Source organism: Tachysurus vachellii, chromosome 3 (genome assembly GCF_030014155.1).
Source record: "Tachysurus vachellii isolate PV-2020 chromosome 3, HZAU_Pvac_v1, whole genome shotgun sequence".
Taxonomy (NCBI): Eukaryota; Metazoa; Chordata; class Actinopteri; order Siluriformes; family Bagridae; genus Tachysurus; species Tachysurus vachellii.
The window spans coordinates 11,936,894-11,954,292 of record NC_083462.1 but is presented as its reverse complement, the minus strand read 5'-3'; the positions used below and the strand labels follow the sequence as shown (position 1 = coordinate 11,954,292).

Sequence of the window (17,399 nt, the reverse complement as noted above, 5' to 3'; positions counted from 1 at the left end):
CAATTACGCATAAATTTCAACATTTGGCATCATTTATCATGTTCGCCTCTGCAACTAGAAACCAATATAAAACAGACCAGTGGGAAAAGCAGTAAGCTGGTGCTGTGCCGAAATCTTCCTTCGCCTCAGCGTGAATGTGTATTTCCCCAGTACCCCTAACATCTGTTCGCTTTAATAACACCAGTTTCTTACAGGAATAAAAATTGTACCCTATTTACATTAAACAGATTTTGCCTTAATCCAAGTTTGGGTGTAAAATTTAAACGGCGCTAAAAATCATATAGAGTTTGCTATCAGCTCAGGATAAGACTGTAATATTTAATATCAACTATTTATACAAAAGAAATGCGTTCTAAAAATTGATTGTATTTAGAAACAGTATGGAAATGAAGAAGAAAGCAACACTGAGTAACACGGAGTGGTAGAGTGGTGCAGCTGGAGTAAGGGATTAAGGCTGACATCTTTATTTAATGGTAAACTATAGCACTTTTAAAAGGGAAGTGTCTTTAATTTCCTGTGATGTGGATTAAACATGTTGCTCACTATGGATATTTGCAACGACAGACAAATTTCAGCCTGAGAAACGATCCGATTAGTCATTGTTTCCTAAGTTTGTGGTAATATTGTGAGTTCAGTATTGTACGTTGTTAGTTTTACATAATATCTTGTTGTTATTATTACTTTCAAAATAATGTTATTGTAATTACATTATGTATATTGTTACATGTGCTTCTGAATTTGTGTGCTCAATTCTTTATTTCTTTTTTTTACCCCCACTGCTCTTCTGTCTCTGACTGTCCTTATATAGGTGGGTCCTTGTGGTCTTTGAGGTAATCGTCAATTGGCCTTGCTGTCTCTCTAACATATTTCAAGACATGATATTATGAGACTTCAAGATAGTATGTCATATTTTCAGCTCAGTATCTTGTTTGTACAAGACATCAAGACAATACATCACTATTGCAGCACCTGAGAAACTTATTTCAAGATAGTATGTTAAAACCTGTTGTATTTAGTGTATGCTCCTATTCTGCCTATTCTACCTTGTTACCTGCACTTACGGCTTAAAGTGAAGTCATGAATGTTTGTTACATACTGTATATACGTGAACGTCTAGACGGTACGGTTTTGTAGTCCAAACTTTAGTGAGCATATTTAATTTTATGGACCGCGATTCTAAGACAAGTCAATGCAAAGTTAGTGAATGAGAAGGAATTTCGTAGTAACACACCCAGGCAGAGTTGGACTGGTTGATCTGGTTGAGCATGACGATGGAGGTGCAGCCATAATCAAACACCAGCCTCCAGAAGTCTCCAGTGGTGTTGGGCAGAGGGTGAGGCGTCACCACAAAGGTGGCAGGACGAAGAAAACTGTCCATCAGCGCAGCGTTGATGTAGTCGCCACCGTCTACATCTATAGTGACCAGGAATGCCAGGGCTCGATCAGGAGGCAGGACGTCCATGCTCCTGTTCTTCTCACGGTTTCTGGGCAGCAGAGAAACACTGCACTCCTCCACGTCCAAGTGAGGAGTCACAGAGTTCAGCGTCTGACAGTCAAAAACAAGCAAGGAAAAAAAAAAGGCAGAAAAGAGAAGACAAGATTTAAAAGCAGATGAGGAAATATGGGAAGGAATGCTTGGTGGAAGAGGATAAAATTAGTGAATAAACAAAGATTGTGTAGAAAACATGTAATACAAAGAGTCGCCTCAGAATTTTTGTAAAAATAACAAAGGAAGAAAATTTAATTGAATTTTAGTTGTAATGATCAATTCAGAAACAAACGGCAAACAGAAGATTGCTTTAACACTTCTAGACTCCACTGTATTTCATGTGTCAGTTTTAATCATTGAAAAGGTTTCCTAATACAGTATTTGTGATAAAATTACAACTCATTTTTCTAATATTTTCCATACACCACCAACTTTAGTAGAGTGTTTGTTAATATGGTAATGGAAATGTTTTTAGAAGAAAAGCAGTGTAATTATACATGTGATTTTATGACATTTGGCATAGTTTTAAAAGTGAAAGCAGGATTAAAAAGCCAGTGAGGGAAAAGAAAGAGATGGAAAATGGAAAAGAATACTTGATAGATAAATTAAAATAGGAGAAAATTGTTTGATATTAAAAGTGGTGTTCTGTACAAAAATAAAAATTTTGTACAGAAACAAAAAGCATCATGTGTTTGACGTGGTGTCAAAAATTGTGCTGTATTACGAACACCAATATTTCTGACCAAGTATGAAATATTATGGACAAAGAAAAATAGGACAACAATTAACAAACTTTTACTTTTGTCAGGAAAGTGGTACAAAAAATAGCGCAAGCAATTTTCAAGTAATTTTCAAAATATTTTGTGGAGGTATGGTTTTGATTAAGCGGGATTTCCATAATATTCTCTTTTGACATAATCTCTACTGATTGTTGTGGCTGTGCTGCTGTTTTTTCCTTGTCAAAAATCTGTGGATCTGGATCAAATGTGTGAAAAAACAGACGCCTCGTTATTGTCATCGGTTCCCGAGGATTTTATATCAGAATTGAGAGCAGATCTTTTGCTGGACTGTTGTGTAGTTCGAGTTTATTTCCCTAACTTGTGTGACACAGCTCTGACCTACTGGCTGTAAACATCTATGACGGGAAAAAAAAAATTCCTAGACAGATTCAACACACGCTCTTCAGACTCATGGATTCATAATCATTCCTTCAGTTTTAGGAAGTGCGTGTTGAATCTTATACCCAGCAATCCCTATGACACACACTGAATTTACTGAATATTTACTGAATATTTACTGAATATGGGGGGCACGGTGGCTTAGTGGTTAGCACGTTCGCCTCACACCTCCAGGGTCGGGGTTCGATTCCCGCCTCCACCTTGTGTGTGTGGAGTTTGCATGTTCTCCCCGTACCTCGGGGGTTTCCTCCGGGTACTCCGGTTTCCTCCCCCGGTCCAAAGACATGCATGATAGGTTGATTGGCATCTCTGGAAAAATTGTCCCTAGTGTGTGATTGCGTGAGTGAATGAGTGTGAGTGTGTGCCCTGCGATGGGTTGGCACTCCGTCCAGGGTGTATCCTGCCTTGATGCCCGATGACGCCTGAGATAGGCACAGGCTCCCCGTGACCCGAGGTAGTTCGGATAAGCGGTAGAAGATGAATGAATGAATGAATGAATTTACTGAATATTCAAAATACTGAATCAAACCATATGATACTTTAGGTTAGTCAGAAGTCTACAGAAACTGCTGGGACTTTTATACAAAAGCAATTAAGCAGAGCAGAGGATGTGCAGACAATAAGCCCATGTTGAAGTGAGAGGTCAGAGGAGATAGTTCACTTGTGAGAACAGGAATCTAAGGAATTTTGGTATTGGAATCATCAAATGGAGAAATCCAATAGGCTCCCGATTGAAGATTCCCTTTATTTAGTTACATAAACATTACAGCAAAGCAAAATTCTTTTTTTTCTTTGCATATCCAAGCTTGTTAAGAAGTTGATGTTTTATTCCTCAACCTTATAATTTGAACCCGGAGCCTTAACCGTTGTTAACACCACTGTGCCTTGTTGCAAGAATGTATATGCTATGATTAACATTCCTATAAATTGTGTTTGAGATCAGTTTGATGAGGCAGAAAAAGCTCTCAGCATGTAGATCTCTGATCATGCTGGTGCACAGAGGATTATTTTTCGCTAGAAAGAGCATGAGTGCTACTAATAAGGCTTCAGTAGCAGCACACATGGAGGGCTTGAGGCTTCCAGAAAGCGGACAGTAAGAACTTCCTAATATCCCGACATAATGATTTAGATTGCAGGGTAAGTGCTTTAGCTGATTATAATGGTGTTTATAATGAACCAGCACATTACAAGTCCATCAAACAATGGGATTTGAATGACAATAGTGTAGATTACTGAAGCCACCATGGCTAATGTCAATAGCGCTCTGATGGGGCATTTCAAAATAGCATACATAGCATTATGACTGTCAAGGTATAGCAGCGTAGTGACGGAATGGCATCCAGTGCAGGCCTGCAACACATTACAAGCTAAATGAAGTCTATAATATTTTCGTGCAAAAAAGTTGATATAGCTCATTAAGATAAGCACAAAGCATTTAAAGCCAGAGAAATAGCTGATGAAATCAAATCAATGGCCCGTCTAACTATCTGTTATCTGCTGGTCATATTTACACACTGAAGATGCTTAGAATAATGCCTTGGTATACTGTACATTCATTCATTCATTCATTCATTCATTCATTCATTTTCTACCGCTTATCCGAACTACCTCGGGTCACGGGGAGCCTGTGCCTATCTCAGGCGTCATCAGGCATCAAGGCAGGATACACCCTGGACGGAGTGCTAACCCATCGCAGGGCACACACACACACTCTCATTCACTCACGCAATCACACACTACGGACAATTTTGCCAATCAACCTACCATGCATGTCTTTGGACCGGGGGAGGAAACCGTAGTACCCGGAGGAAACCCCCGAGGCACGGGGAGAACATGCAAACTCCACACACACAAGGCGGAGGCGGGAGCAATATTCAAGAATTGGAATATTCTATTCTAAGTTGATTAACTGCAAAATGTTACTTCAAAATTCAAATAAAATTAAAGAAATTCTGAATGTAGCAGCTGATTTCTGACTAAGAGACACTGTTATCTGCCTCTTATTAATATCCAGAAGAATCTCTTGCTTGAACGTACCCAGTGTGACGATTTGTTGATACAGTGCTTACTTTAAAAAGCAGGACGATTTTTAAATGTCAAAAAGACGCTTCCATCTATTACATTTGAGGCAGTATAAAAGACTAATAAACTGCTGCCATAGTTATCCTTTAAAGCTCCAGTCATTATCTGACAGAGATCCAGGCATCTCCCAAATATTTTAACTGTGAATTTTATCTGGGCTGCACAAGTATGACAGGATTTTTCTTTTCCTAAGACTTTCATTGAAAAGAAGTGATGACACAAGAGCTAAAAACTCTCACCTGGAACTCTTCTCTGAGCTGAGAGGTGTTGCTCTGAGTGTCAACCCTCAGAATGTCTTTGTAGGTGATAGCAAACTCGCTGACTGGGATGGCTGTCTCGCCGCACAGGCATGCCTCCAAAATGGCGTCATGAATAAAGACATACTGCTCCTAAAAAAAGTGGAGAAGAAAATGTTGTGAAGAGGTTCAACAGAATCTATATTTGTTCGTTTAATTTGACAATTAAACGTTCCTTCGTTATTTGTTCATTTATCCACTTGTTTGGTAATTTATTCATTCAACTGTATTTTCATTCTTTCATACATTCATCCATTCATTCAATCTTCCATTTATTAATTTGTCCATTTATTCCTGTAATATTTTGTTTATTCATTTGCTCACTTATTTGTCCCCTCATTCATATTCCATGCATTCTCTCATTTGTTTATCCATTCACACTTTATTTATCCATCCATTCATTCATGCATCCAACTATCCATGCATCCATCCAACCATACATCAATCCATGCATGCATCCATCCATCCATCCATCCATCCATCCATCCATTCATCCATCCAGCTGCTTGGTTCATCTTATTCTAACAAATAGGCAGAAACTAAAATCTGCTAAGCCTGTAGTCAAAACAGTGAAGAGATGGACCAGTGAAGCAAAGCAGGAACTACAAGACTGTTTTGACTGCACTGATTGGAGTATCTTTGAGGCTGGAACTGACAGCCTGGATAAACTGACTGACACTGTGACATCTTACATCAGTTTTTGTGAAGATATGTGTGTGCCAACCAAAACCTTCTGCAAATTCAGTAATAGAAAGCCATGGTTCACAGCCAAACTGAAAAAACTTTGACATGCCAAGGAAGAAGCCTACAAAGGGGAGGACAAAGACCTGTATAAGCAGGCTAGGAACCTCTGCAAAGCTGAAAAGCAGGTTTTCAGCTAACAATCCTACATCAGTGTGGAAAGGCCTGCAAGACATCACAAACTACAGGAGACCGACCAACACCCCCACCCCCCACCCCAAAGCAAACAAAAACCTAGCTGACGACCTCATCACCTTCTAATGCAGGTTTGAGAACAATATCTTCACACCTCCCATCCAACCCAGCCCACTGACTGCCCCATCACACCTCTGGGAACCCCTTTAACAACTCCTCCCAGCACTCAAGTTGCACTTACAATTTGTGAAGAGGATGTGAATAGACAAGGAAAGCTCCCGGCCCCATCCTGTCTCAAAGCATGTGCTGACCAACTGGCTCCTATCTTCACCCATATCTTCAACAGAACTGTGTGAGGTCCCCTCCTGCTTTAAACTCGCCACAATCATCCCGGTCCCCAAGAAACCCCCCATCACTGGACTGAATGACTACAGGCCTGTCCCTCTGACATCTGTCATCATGTAGACCTTTGAACAGCTGGTATTGGCCCACCTAAAGACTGTAACAGAACAAATGCTCGGTCCCCTACAGTTTGCCTACCAAACAAACAGCTTGGTGGATGACACAGTCAACACTGGGCTGCACTACATTCTGCAACACCTGGACTGCCCAGGGACATATGCCTGGATTATGTTTGATGACTTCAGTTTGGCTTTTAATACAATAATTCCAGAAATTCTCAAATCCAAACTCCTAAAGCTCACTATACCCCCTGCCATCTGTCAGTGGATCACCAGTTTCCTGACAGGCAGGAAACAACAGGTGAGACTGGGAGGTGCTACCTTCAGTATTTGGACAATCAGGACTGGCGCTCCTCAGGGATGTGTCCTCTCCCCACTGCTATTCTCCCTCTATACAAATGACTGCACGTCAAGTGACCCAACTGTTAAACTCCTGAAATTTGCAGATGATATTATGCTCATCGATCTCATGCAAGATGGCGACGAGTCTGCATACCAGTAGTAGGTGAAGCGGCAGGTGCTATGGTGCAGTCAGAACAGCTTAGAGCTAAACACCCTCAAAACTGTGGAGATGATATTGGACTTTAGGAAAGTCCATAATATCCAACAGCCCTGTGCCATCTGTGGAGTCCTACAAGTTTCTGGGCACTACCATTTCCCAAGACCTGAAATGGGAGTGCAACATAAACTCCATTATCAAAAAGGCCCAGCAGAGGATGTACTTTCTATGTCAATTAAGGAAGTATAGTCTGCCACAGGAGCTGTTGATGCAATTCTACACTGCAGTCATTGAATCTTTCCTGTGCACATCCATCACCATCTGGTTTGGAGCAGCAACAAAACAGGACAGGAACAGACTGCAACACACAGTTAAAACAGCAGAAACGTAATTGGTGCTCCCCTGCCTACTCCCCAGGACCATACAAGAACCCAAAACCGGGCAGGATTTTACTATTACTTTTTCTGCCTGTTCCCTACTGACCCTTCACATCCTGGACACAACCTCTTTCAGCTCCTCCCTTCTGGCAGGTGCTACAGAGCTTTGTTTACCAAAACCGCCAGACACAGGAACAGTTTCTTTCCCCAGGCCCCTTATCACCCTGATTAAAAACTCATCTTAATTATATTCCCTGCTTCAGATTTAAAAGTACTGCATTATCAGAACTGTCAGTCATCACATCATCCGTATATGTCATACACACTACTGCTGCTGTATATTGTACAAAAGCATAATAATGCACAATACTGTTATTTGCACTACAATTCACTCTCACACTTTATGCACATAACTTGTAAATAAACATGTATTTAATACTCATGCTGTCAATATTTCTCACATTATCTGTCTTGTCTTGTATAGTCTGTTTTTCTCTTGTCTTGTATTCCCCAAGCTAAATGTATAGTATAATGTTATTTATGTCTGTACTTTTGAGAGTCACAAACAATTGGAACCAAATTCCTTGTGTGTGTCAACACACTCGGCCAATAAACCTGATTCTGATTCTGATTCTTCCATGAATGTATCCATCCATCCATCCATCCATTCTTTATCTATCCATCAGTCCATCCATCAGTCCATCCATCAGTCCATCTTTACGTCCATTCATTCAGTCAGTCATTTATCCATTCACTGACTGATTTGTCTATTATTTTGTTCCTGCAGCTTATTTTAGTAACACTGGGACCACACTGGGACACCAGGCCATGCACACACTCTCACACCCAGCATGTTTTTTAGAGCTGGAAGGAAGCTGGATGAAAACAATAAAATACAGAAATTTAAACCATAGAATCAGCAAATTACAGCTTATCACTTTTCTTACATTTTTCAGGTTGTCTTGTTTGTGTTTTGTAAAGAATAGTCATTTTCAACTGAAGTGTAATTTTATCTTCTGGATGAATCAACATAAAGAAGACGTTGCACTCAGAAAACAGTAATCTGCCGCTGACATTTAAATACAGCGCATAAATCACTGAGGGAAGTGATCTCCATGTCCACACTTCTTCAGGAGTCTTGAAAGCAGTCAGAAACATGATATCAGCTTCGTTATCGAGACAGCGTTTGTTCATAAGTTTTATTATTTAAATCTTCTCAACTTTGCTAGGATTTTAGCAGAATGTCAAGAGTAATATTAAGGCCAAAAAGAAATGAAAGTAAGATAAATGTATTTTTTTTTGCAGAAAATAATCTTCGAAATGTTTATTTTTTGTGTAGATTTTTGTTAGTGATTTTAATATCATTTCACAACAAATCTCACCACAAATAATAGCAGACATTTTCTCTAAAATAAAACCTGACTAAATAAAATACAGACTGTAGAAGGATCCTAAAGGAATGCCTCTAATTCCTGAAACTCATGGATTGATTTCATTATGATTATTTAAAATTTTTATATTCGTTCGTTCGTCCGTTCGTTCGTTCATTCTCTTCTTTGTCCATTAATCCATTCATTGATGTATCCATTATTTAATTCATTTTCATATTCATTTATACATTCTTCATTTGTTCAGACATCCTTTTACTTCTTTGACTACACATTTGTTTGTTTATTCATTCATTCACTCAATTGCTTGTCTGTTACTTCATCTGTAAGTTTATTCATTTATTAATTTATTGTTTATTCATTCATATCTGTATCTCATATCTTGTTCTTTAGTTCTCCATACACCTATTCATTTCTTCCATTGTCTATTCATTCATCCATTTGTCCATTCATTCGCAAATTCATTCATTCATTCATTTGTTTATTTAGTACATGTTTAGTTGTTCAGGGAAGTATTTATGTTTCTTATTTTAAGCTCGAATGCAAATGTATAAATGTATAAAATCGATTTATTTCATGAATATACAGTATAGAGTGTTTCCTTAAGATGCAGTAAGCCACAATCTTACTAAATGACAGTTTTTTTTCTTTGCAAGTCTGACATGTGGTACAGATGTGCATGACACAGTTAATCTAACACCGAGTTTGCTTCACCTCAGTCTGAATCATGTTGATGCGCTGTGAGCAGAGCGTCTTCACACAGTTGTAGATGTCTACCACTCCCTCACACTCCGCCATGTCCAGCATCACATCTAGGACAATGTAGCAACCTGTCCTGCCAGCACCCATACTACACACACACACACACACACACACACAGACAGACACACACACACACACACACACACACACACACACACACATACACACACACACACAGAGAAAGAGATACAAAAGACAGTGGCTAAGTGTGATGATGTATAAATAGTATTCTATTAGGCTGGACTTTTCTTATAATTTTGACAATATCGTGGTATATTTGAGAGGATTTATCTGATTCATCTAATAAATGTTTTGCACCTTTGTGGCTGATTCAGTCTTTAAGGGCATGTTCTAAAGTACAATGTTAAAAGAAGATGTTTCATGATGTTCTATACAACCCTGAAGCTCTATAAATGGCCAATAGAATCTTTTCCAAAAAAAAGAAGGAGGAGTAGGAGTTCTTCAACAAAGTGAAGAAGAACAGTGATGTCAAGGGAAAAAAAAAAGTAAAAAGTAAAAGAAGAATCTGAGACAAATACACAAACCAGTGCTGTGAGCCTGTGATTATACTGAGCATGTGAAAGTAGTTGTGTGTTGTGTACAGTATGTGTATACCTGCAGTGGACGACAACAGGCCCGGTATCTGGAGGTGTAGAGGCTTTGACACGCCGCAGGAAGGCCAACAAGCCTGTGGCGTGATACGGCACTCCATGTTCAGGCCATGATGTGAAATGGAACTGACACACTTCGTGCTTGGCTGGATAACCCCGCTGGAGAAGTGAGGAAAAAAAACTGTATTAAACAGTCCTTTTGGATGGTAGATTGGGTGCTATGTTTTTGCTAAGTATTTTCGACATGCCTGTGATGACTTGTGTATGTTGTGAAAAAAGCACTTCCGAGCTTTTTTATATGTTATATTTTTACACCCCTGTCTGAAGGTACAAGGTACTAAGTGCTTCAATTCGATTTTGAATTTAAAGACCCGGGTGAAGACGTTCATTAGTCTGTGGGACATTCGTTGTAGCTTAAAATTGCATATCTACATATATTCTGCCTTCATTAAATATGAAAAGTCTAAACATTATACTTGAGGCATCCAGAAGGCCAGTACAACATGTGCAGCACTCATGTGTTGTTCTGAGTGTACTCCAGGTGGGTTGTGTTGACATGCCACATGCCTTTGTTTTTGCTCCTGTCTCTGCCTGTGCTGTCACTGTTCTTATACCTAATGCGCACACCTGTTCTGAGTTCAGCTAAGAATTCTTTATTTATTTATTTCTTCCCTTTTGTTCCATTGTTTCATCGAGAAGTCTTGTTGATTGTTTCCTGCATTACCGAGCCGTGTTTCCTAAGTTCTCGGTAACATCAAGAAGCTTGTATTGTCATTTCAACCATATATAGCTGACACAGTGAAATAAAATAATGTTCCTCCAGGACCATAGTACATAAAGCAACACGGAGCTACAGAAAACACAGTGCTAGTTTGCTATAATACCTACACAATTCCTCTGATAATTCTTGGATTTCTCAGAAAAAAAAAAAAAAAAAAAACTTCTGAGTGTAAGCACTTTCTGCCATATATTATAGAATACTCTTACTACCTCATCTATAGAATCATCCTTCTACCAATATTTGGTCAAGCGGTCCTTCAATGATTCTACCAATCTATAAGAATAGTTCTGTGGTCATGTGGTGGCTTAGCGGTTAAGGTGTTGAGCTACTGATTGGAAGGTGGCAAGTTTGAATCCACCAAGGTCCACCAAGCTGCCACCCCTGGCCCATGAGCAAGGAACTTAACCCTCAATTGCTCAGTGAGATAAAATGTAAGCCGCTCTGGATAAGAGTGTCTGCCAAATGCTATAAAAGTTCTAATGTGAGTTGAACTATTTAAGTTGCTCATATGGGAGCAGTGGTGGCTCCAGCGGTTATTTCTCTAAGTTTTCCTCTGCCAAGCTGTCACTGTTGGGCCCTTGAGCATGGCCCTCTGCTCCAGGGATGCTGTATTATACATTATGGACACTGTGCTCTGACCCTAACCTCCAAAGTTGGTCTATGTGAAGAAAGAATTTCAATGTGCTGTAATATATATGTGAGAAGGTGAGAAGGCTTTGCTTCTATTCTATATAACAAACAATAGTATAGACAGAAAAGGACAAGGAGGAAAACAAAGCTGAATAAATCTGTCCTTCACACCAAAGATGCTGTTTTGGAATCCTGCCATGAGTGGCTATGACTCTAGACAAAAGGTTGAAACCTGAGACAGCAGTTTTGAAAGTTTCTTTTGGGCATTATCTTAACAGCTTTGGGAAATGCAGTTCAAGAGAGAAATTGTTGAACTTCTAACCCGTTCCATGGTGAAGGTGCGCACTGTGTAGTCACACAGTGTTTCAGTCTTCAGCAGAGTGATCTTAATGTCCCCATATACCTCACTATCATCAGGCCAGTACTTGCAGCATTTCACCTGCACACATAAACACACACACAGAGAGTGAGAGGGGGAGGGGGAGGGAGAGAGAGAGAGAGAGAGAGAGAGAGAGAGAGCAAATCCCTAATTAAGAACATCACATAGGAAATAAGGAAACATAATTCATTCAACCTGATTTAAGTAAACATTGCATGAATTATGCTTGAAATGTTTTTAGATTAAAGGTATAACTGACAAAAACATGCATGCTAGCGCCTATAATTAAGAATCTGATTGCTTTTCTCAAAATGTCTCTGCACAATTTGCGTCACAGCACTCAAATTTTTCAGTCATCAATTAAGACAGTTAAACGAAGGCAAGCTGTGCCAAACTGCAGAGGAGACGGCTGCACTACGGAGAACCGAAAAATAAAACACATGGGCATGGCTCATCTCAGGAAATGCATTGTCTTTGTCAAGCTATATGACAGTTACTGTGAGGGATGGAGCACGGAGCATGAACGATGAAAGATGAAGCTGCTTCAGTAATGGATGGTGCTCATTAAATGCAAGGAGAAGGAGCCACAGATGGGGCTATTGGAATGCTATACTCACTCTTCCCACCTCCACCAGTTTGGTGATCATCACAATGCTGTAGCAGTTCTCCTGCCAGACCATCCTCCAGAAGTCATAGATCATGTCCTGCTTGGGTCCTATAGAAGGCCAGAAAGAAGGCTGAGATAGAGGAAAATATTTTGCAGAAAGAAAAAAAAACAGACAAATACGGAGACGCCTTGAATGAGATAAAGGGCAGAGTGGATGGAGAAAAGGGTAATGGTCAGAATGTTCTAAATGTTTTGACATGATGGAAGATGCAGAAAAAGATAAAGGACAAAGAAAACAGGTAAAGCTGAAAAAGACTAATGCAGATGTGGTGACTCAGCTGAGACTGTGCAAATTCTTTTCTAAAGTTGGGAATATCATTACAACAACAATTCTGCCGACGCTCAACAGACACCATCTATCACCTTTACAGATGATGAACACAAACACACACTGTGCTGAATATTTCAGCTTTGTGGTGATATCACGTTTACGCTTACTTGTTTCTTCTCTAGTTTCTGCACTACTCAGCCTCCAGTGGGGGATCCTTGTGAAGATGTTGTTTTAGAATAAAAGTCATTAAATTAATAAAACAATTAAAAAGTTACACAATTTGCCGCTTACCTCAAAGGCAGACAGTCAACCAAGACTTGCTTACTGACTTGTACCTGTTCTTTTTTTTTTTTTAAAGCTAATGTAGCTCTCTCATCCAAAACTTTCCCCCCCGAAAAAAAGTTGCACAGTGGTTCATAAGACTGTTCTACAAAGAAAAATGAATTTGTATACTGGGCATTAAAAGAATTTATTGTGGCTTGGGTCAGGGGTCAGTGAAGCTTAGTGGTTAGCATGTTTGATCACACCTCTAAAGTAGTGGGTTCATTTCTCATGGCATTTCTGCCTCAGCCCTGTGTGTGTGTGTGTGTGTGTGTGTGTGTGTGTGTGTGTGTGTGTTTGTGTGTGTGTGCGCGTGTGTGTGGAGTTTCCATATTCTTGTCATGCTTCAGGGGTTTCCTCCAGGTTCTCCAGTCCAAATGTGTTTGTTGGCTGTGTTGTAGGCTGACTGGCATCTCTAAATTGAATGTGAGTAAGTGTGTGTGTCCTGTAACGGGTTGTCACCCAGTCCAGGATGTGCTGCACCTTATCCCCTGAGATAAACTCCAGGCTCCCTGCAACTTGTGTAGGATCAAAGCTATGGAAAACAGATTAAAGATGGAAAGATGGAAAGAAATAAGACTTTGTACTAGAACCGGGCCTCATCAGAGCTACCATGATAAGTGGAGACACTTGGCAAAGGTATTTACATCTAATAAGAGCATGAAATTGAATGCTGTTCTAGTATTTCCTATTTTTTCCATGATTATATGTTTAAATCCATTAAAATCAATCCCATGTGCTTGAACAGAATCATGATCATGATGTCTGTTCTTTGTGCACTCACAATACCATGTGGCTGTATTTTCTGTCCTTGTTCTTGCTGTAAGGGTTTTTTTTTCCTTTGTCTTCACCTTGGGCATGATCTATATGTATAAACAAATGTGTTCTTTGCACGTACACTTCTTTTAGGCTCTTGGTCTCCTGATACTTCAGTCATGTTTCTTCTTGTGAAGCAATACAATATAAAACAATTTAAAAAATTGTTAGTCAAATTTATGACTTTACTTATGACTGTAATGTATAATGGATATTTTTTAAACACAGTTTTAAACCTGCAATATTATTGTACAGTTAATGTGTACAGAAGTCTTCATCTGTAAAGAAGATGGACAGTTATCTATATGTATATTCTGTCTTTTGTATTTGTGGTTTATTGTTTATTGCTTTTTGTGAATTATTAAGTCTTAGGGAGTTTTCAGACCTGTAGAGCTGCACTTTGTTCTGAATTAAATTGTCACACTGCTGCATTTTCTGCTCGGTTCGGGTCACACTTCAAAATGCCCAAAGCAAAATGTGTTTATGTAAGTCACATGTGAGTCAACTGTTCCCTTATTGGTCAGAGAACACGCCTGTTTATGTGCTGGGGTTCCGCTCATCTATCATGATGGATAGTCGGCAGCTCCGCAAGCTTATTGTGACTTTCTGTAGTTTCAACTCCAGTCGTTACCATTTCTCAGTTTGAAAAGGAAACGAGCTTTCTTCAGGACAACACTGTTTCAGTTCACATGTTTCAGGGGAGGAGAGTCATTTCAAAATGAAGAGGCCTGCTTTGTTTTGCCATAACATGCTCAGCCACAGAATTCTTCATCTCTGAAGATTTACCCACTATATAAACCCGCTATATATCACAGCTCTCACCATGCATTGCTATACGTGCTGGTTTGTTGGTCCATTAGGTTGAATTGCTTTCAACCGCAAGCAAACTGCTCCAGAGTTCCTTTGCGTTCAACAAATTTCATCATCCTTCATCATCTCTGTTACTCTCCTGTTGTGGCTTTTATGACACCTGATTTTGACACCTGAATACTCTATTCTACTCTATTCTATTCTATTCTATTCTATTCTATTCTATTCTATTCTATTCTATTCTATTCTATTCTGCTCTACTTTATTCTACTCTGCTTTATTTTACTCTATACTATTCTTTTATATTCTACTCTACTCTATTTTGCTCTATTCTACTCTGCTCTATTCTGCTCTATTATATTCTACTATATTCTGCTCTATTATATTCAACTCTATTATATTCTGCTCTATTATATTCAACTCTACTATATTCTGCTGTATTATATTCAACTCTACTCTATTCTGCTCTATTATATTCAACTCTACTCCATTCTAATTTTCTTTATTCTAATTTATTCAGCGTTATCATATTTTACTCTATTCTATTTTGTTCCATCATTGTTCTCTACTCTGCTCTATTTTACTCTATACTATTCTGCACTATTATATTCTACTTTACTCTTTACTATTTTATTCTATTGTATTCTGTTCTGCTCTATCATATTCTATTACAACTTGCTTTATTTTAGTCTATTCTCTTCTACTCTATTCTGCTGTGCTCACTCTACTTTACTCTAATCTATTCTACTTTACTGTACTTCTAGGACTTTCCCAATCTAGTGTTATCAATAAACTAATTACATGCAAAATGTGGTTAAAAAAAACAGTAAAACAGTAACCAAAGTAAATAATGATTGACGGCTGCTGTTGTATCTGTCAGGTAAAGACAATGTTGTAGGAAATGTCTAATATCATGTATCACATTTTTAAAATGGGTGCTATATAAATCTTTTAGCATTGCTTTATGAAATATTTATGCAATGCTTATGAATGTATTGGCAAGATTGTGTTGGATTTATGATGAATAAATAAGTAAATAAATAAATAAATAAATAAATAGAGTAATAGTTGAGTCAGAGTCTGTTGAATTATTATTATTATTATTATTATTATTATTATTATTATTATTATTATTATTATTATTATTATTTGCCCTTGTTATTTTTCCATCACTGAGTCATTTCCATTCTTCCATTCTGTTTTAAACATTTCATTGCTTTAGACACTGCTCATAATCGTGTGCATTTGTTTATTAAAGTTCAGCTTTGTTCTGGTAACCTGGAGCTGAGTGTGTACAGTATGAGTAGGCACATGTATATGAAGTAGGGATTTGAAAACTGGAAGCTGTTTGTGCTGCAGTGTTTTTGTTTATCCGTTAAAAAAGGGCAGATTTGTTCTGGTGACCTGAAGCTTCTGTGTAGAGCAATCATGCATAATCATACACAGAATTTATCTCAAGCCTACAGTTAGGATGCTGTTTTTCTCTTTGTATAAATTCTTAAATCTCTCTCGTGCTCGCTTTCTCCAATATAGCACCTGTTTTTTTTCCAGCATATTGCATTGGGATGTGTTTGTTGTAACACATGAAGGTTGAGAAAGCCTGAGGCCAAGTGCACTTTGCGATTCACCTACAACCGACTGCAGTTATGAACCTTGAGCAAGTTCCCTTAATTGTGCGTGTGTGTAAGGGTTTGTGAAAAAACAACAACTGTGTGAACATGTGTATGTGTATTGTCTTGTGGTCCATTGTCCATAATCACTCCATCATCCAGCTCCTTCTTGCCATTCTTCCATGGCACTATAACCAGTGTGTAATTATTATAAAATATTTAAACACAGTTACTATTCACATCATTTGAAGAAAGTGTAAGATGTGAAAGCTTTGAATTTTCATCCTAGTCTCTCAGTTGAAAACTCAGGTTTACAGGTTTAAAAGATCTTTGTAGTTTGTCCTGTTACGTGGTGTATCGCTGACTCTAGTTATCTGGTTATTACTAAGGATGCATAAGTTGTTACTGGGATCAGTCTGACAGTGTGGAAAATTATTCTATGTTCAAACATAGAGATTTTCCACATTTGCAGATGACTGCGATTCTATGAAGTCGGTTGTATGTGTTCCTATTACTGGTTGCCATAGTAATAATGTTTATCAGTGGGTGGAGCAACTAGCATTCAAAATCTTTTTTTGCCTCTAAATTTCCTGAATCGTTCTGAAGGGAGATTTGGTATTTGTATATAAAATTCAGCAGTGTATACAGTATCTGCATCATTTCATATACAAGATGAAGCATGAATTTAGTGTAATAGCCATGTGAGCAGTGCATTCTGGGTGAAAATTTGTGAGCGACTTTGGAGTCCTGGATCAGTCTGACAATGTCGTTAATTATTATATGTTGTTACATACAGGGGAAATTATTTCATTTAAAATGATCTAGCTAACACTATAAAGCATAAACATACCACATAAACATGCATATGTGCAGATTTATAGAAATACACTTGATTTTTTTCTCTGTACTCACTGATACCTATTTATCTACAGTTGCACATTATGTGGCTAGAACTACTAACTAAGTCCTTAGCCCTGTATTTGTTTTATGTCCACCACAATCCTGGAGAAACGTTGTCTCATTTCACTATGTACTGCAACAGTCATATATGGTTGAAATGACAATAAAAGCTTCTTGACTCTTGACTATGGACTC

At 38.5% G+C, this 17,399-nt stretch overlaps 2 protein-coding genes across 4 annotated transcripts in view; both read right to left on the bottom strand.

Annotated features, from left to right (window-relative positions):
• The window catches only part of ptprua (protein tyrosine phosphatase receptor type Ua), a 237,953-nt gene that overhangs the window by 8,224 nt on the left and 212,330 nt on the right, over positions 1 to 17,399 (bottom strand). For all 3 annotated transcript variants that reach the window (XM_060865749.1, XM_060865751.1, XM_060865750.1), the window contains 6 exons: positions 12,427 to 12,524; positions 11,753 to 11,869; positions 10,024 to 10,178; positions 9,361 to 9,496; positions 4,989 to 5,138; positions 1,232 to 1,546 (listed from right to left, as the gene is read on the bottom strand). In XM_060865749.1, coding sequence (XP_060721732.1) covers positions 1,232 to 1,546; positions 4,989 to 5,138; positions 9,361 to 9,496; positions 10,024 to 10,178; positions 11,753 to 11,869; positions 12,427 to 12,524 — 971 coding nt within the window. The remainder of the gene's footprint in view (positions 1 to 1,231; positions 1,547 to 4,988; positions 5,139 to 9,360; positions 9,497 to 10,023; positions 10,179 to 11,752; positions 11,870 to 12,426; positions 12,525 to 17,399) is intronic.
• The window catches only part of apoea (apolipoprotein Ea), a 335,076-nt gene that overhangs the window by 263,939 nt on the left and 53,738 nt on the right, over positions 1 to 17,399 (bottom strand). The gene's annotated exons all lie outside the window — the stretch shown is intronic.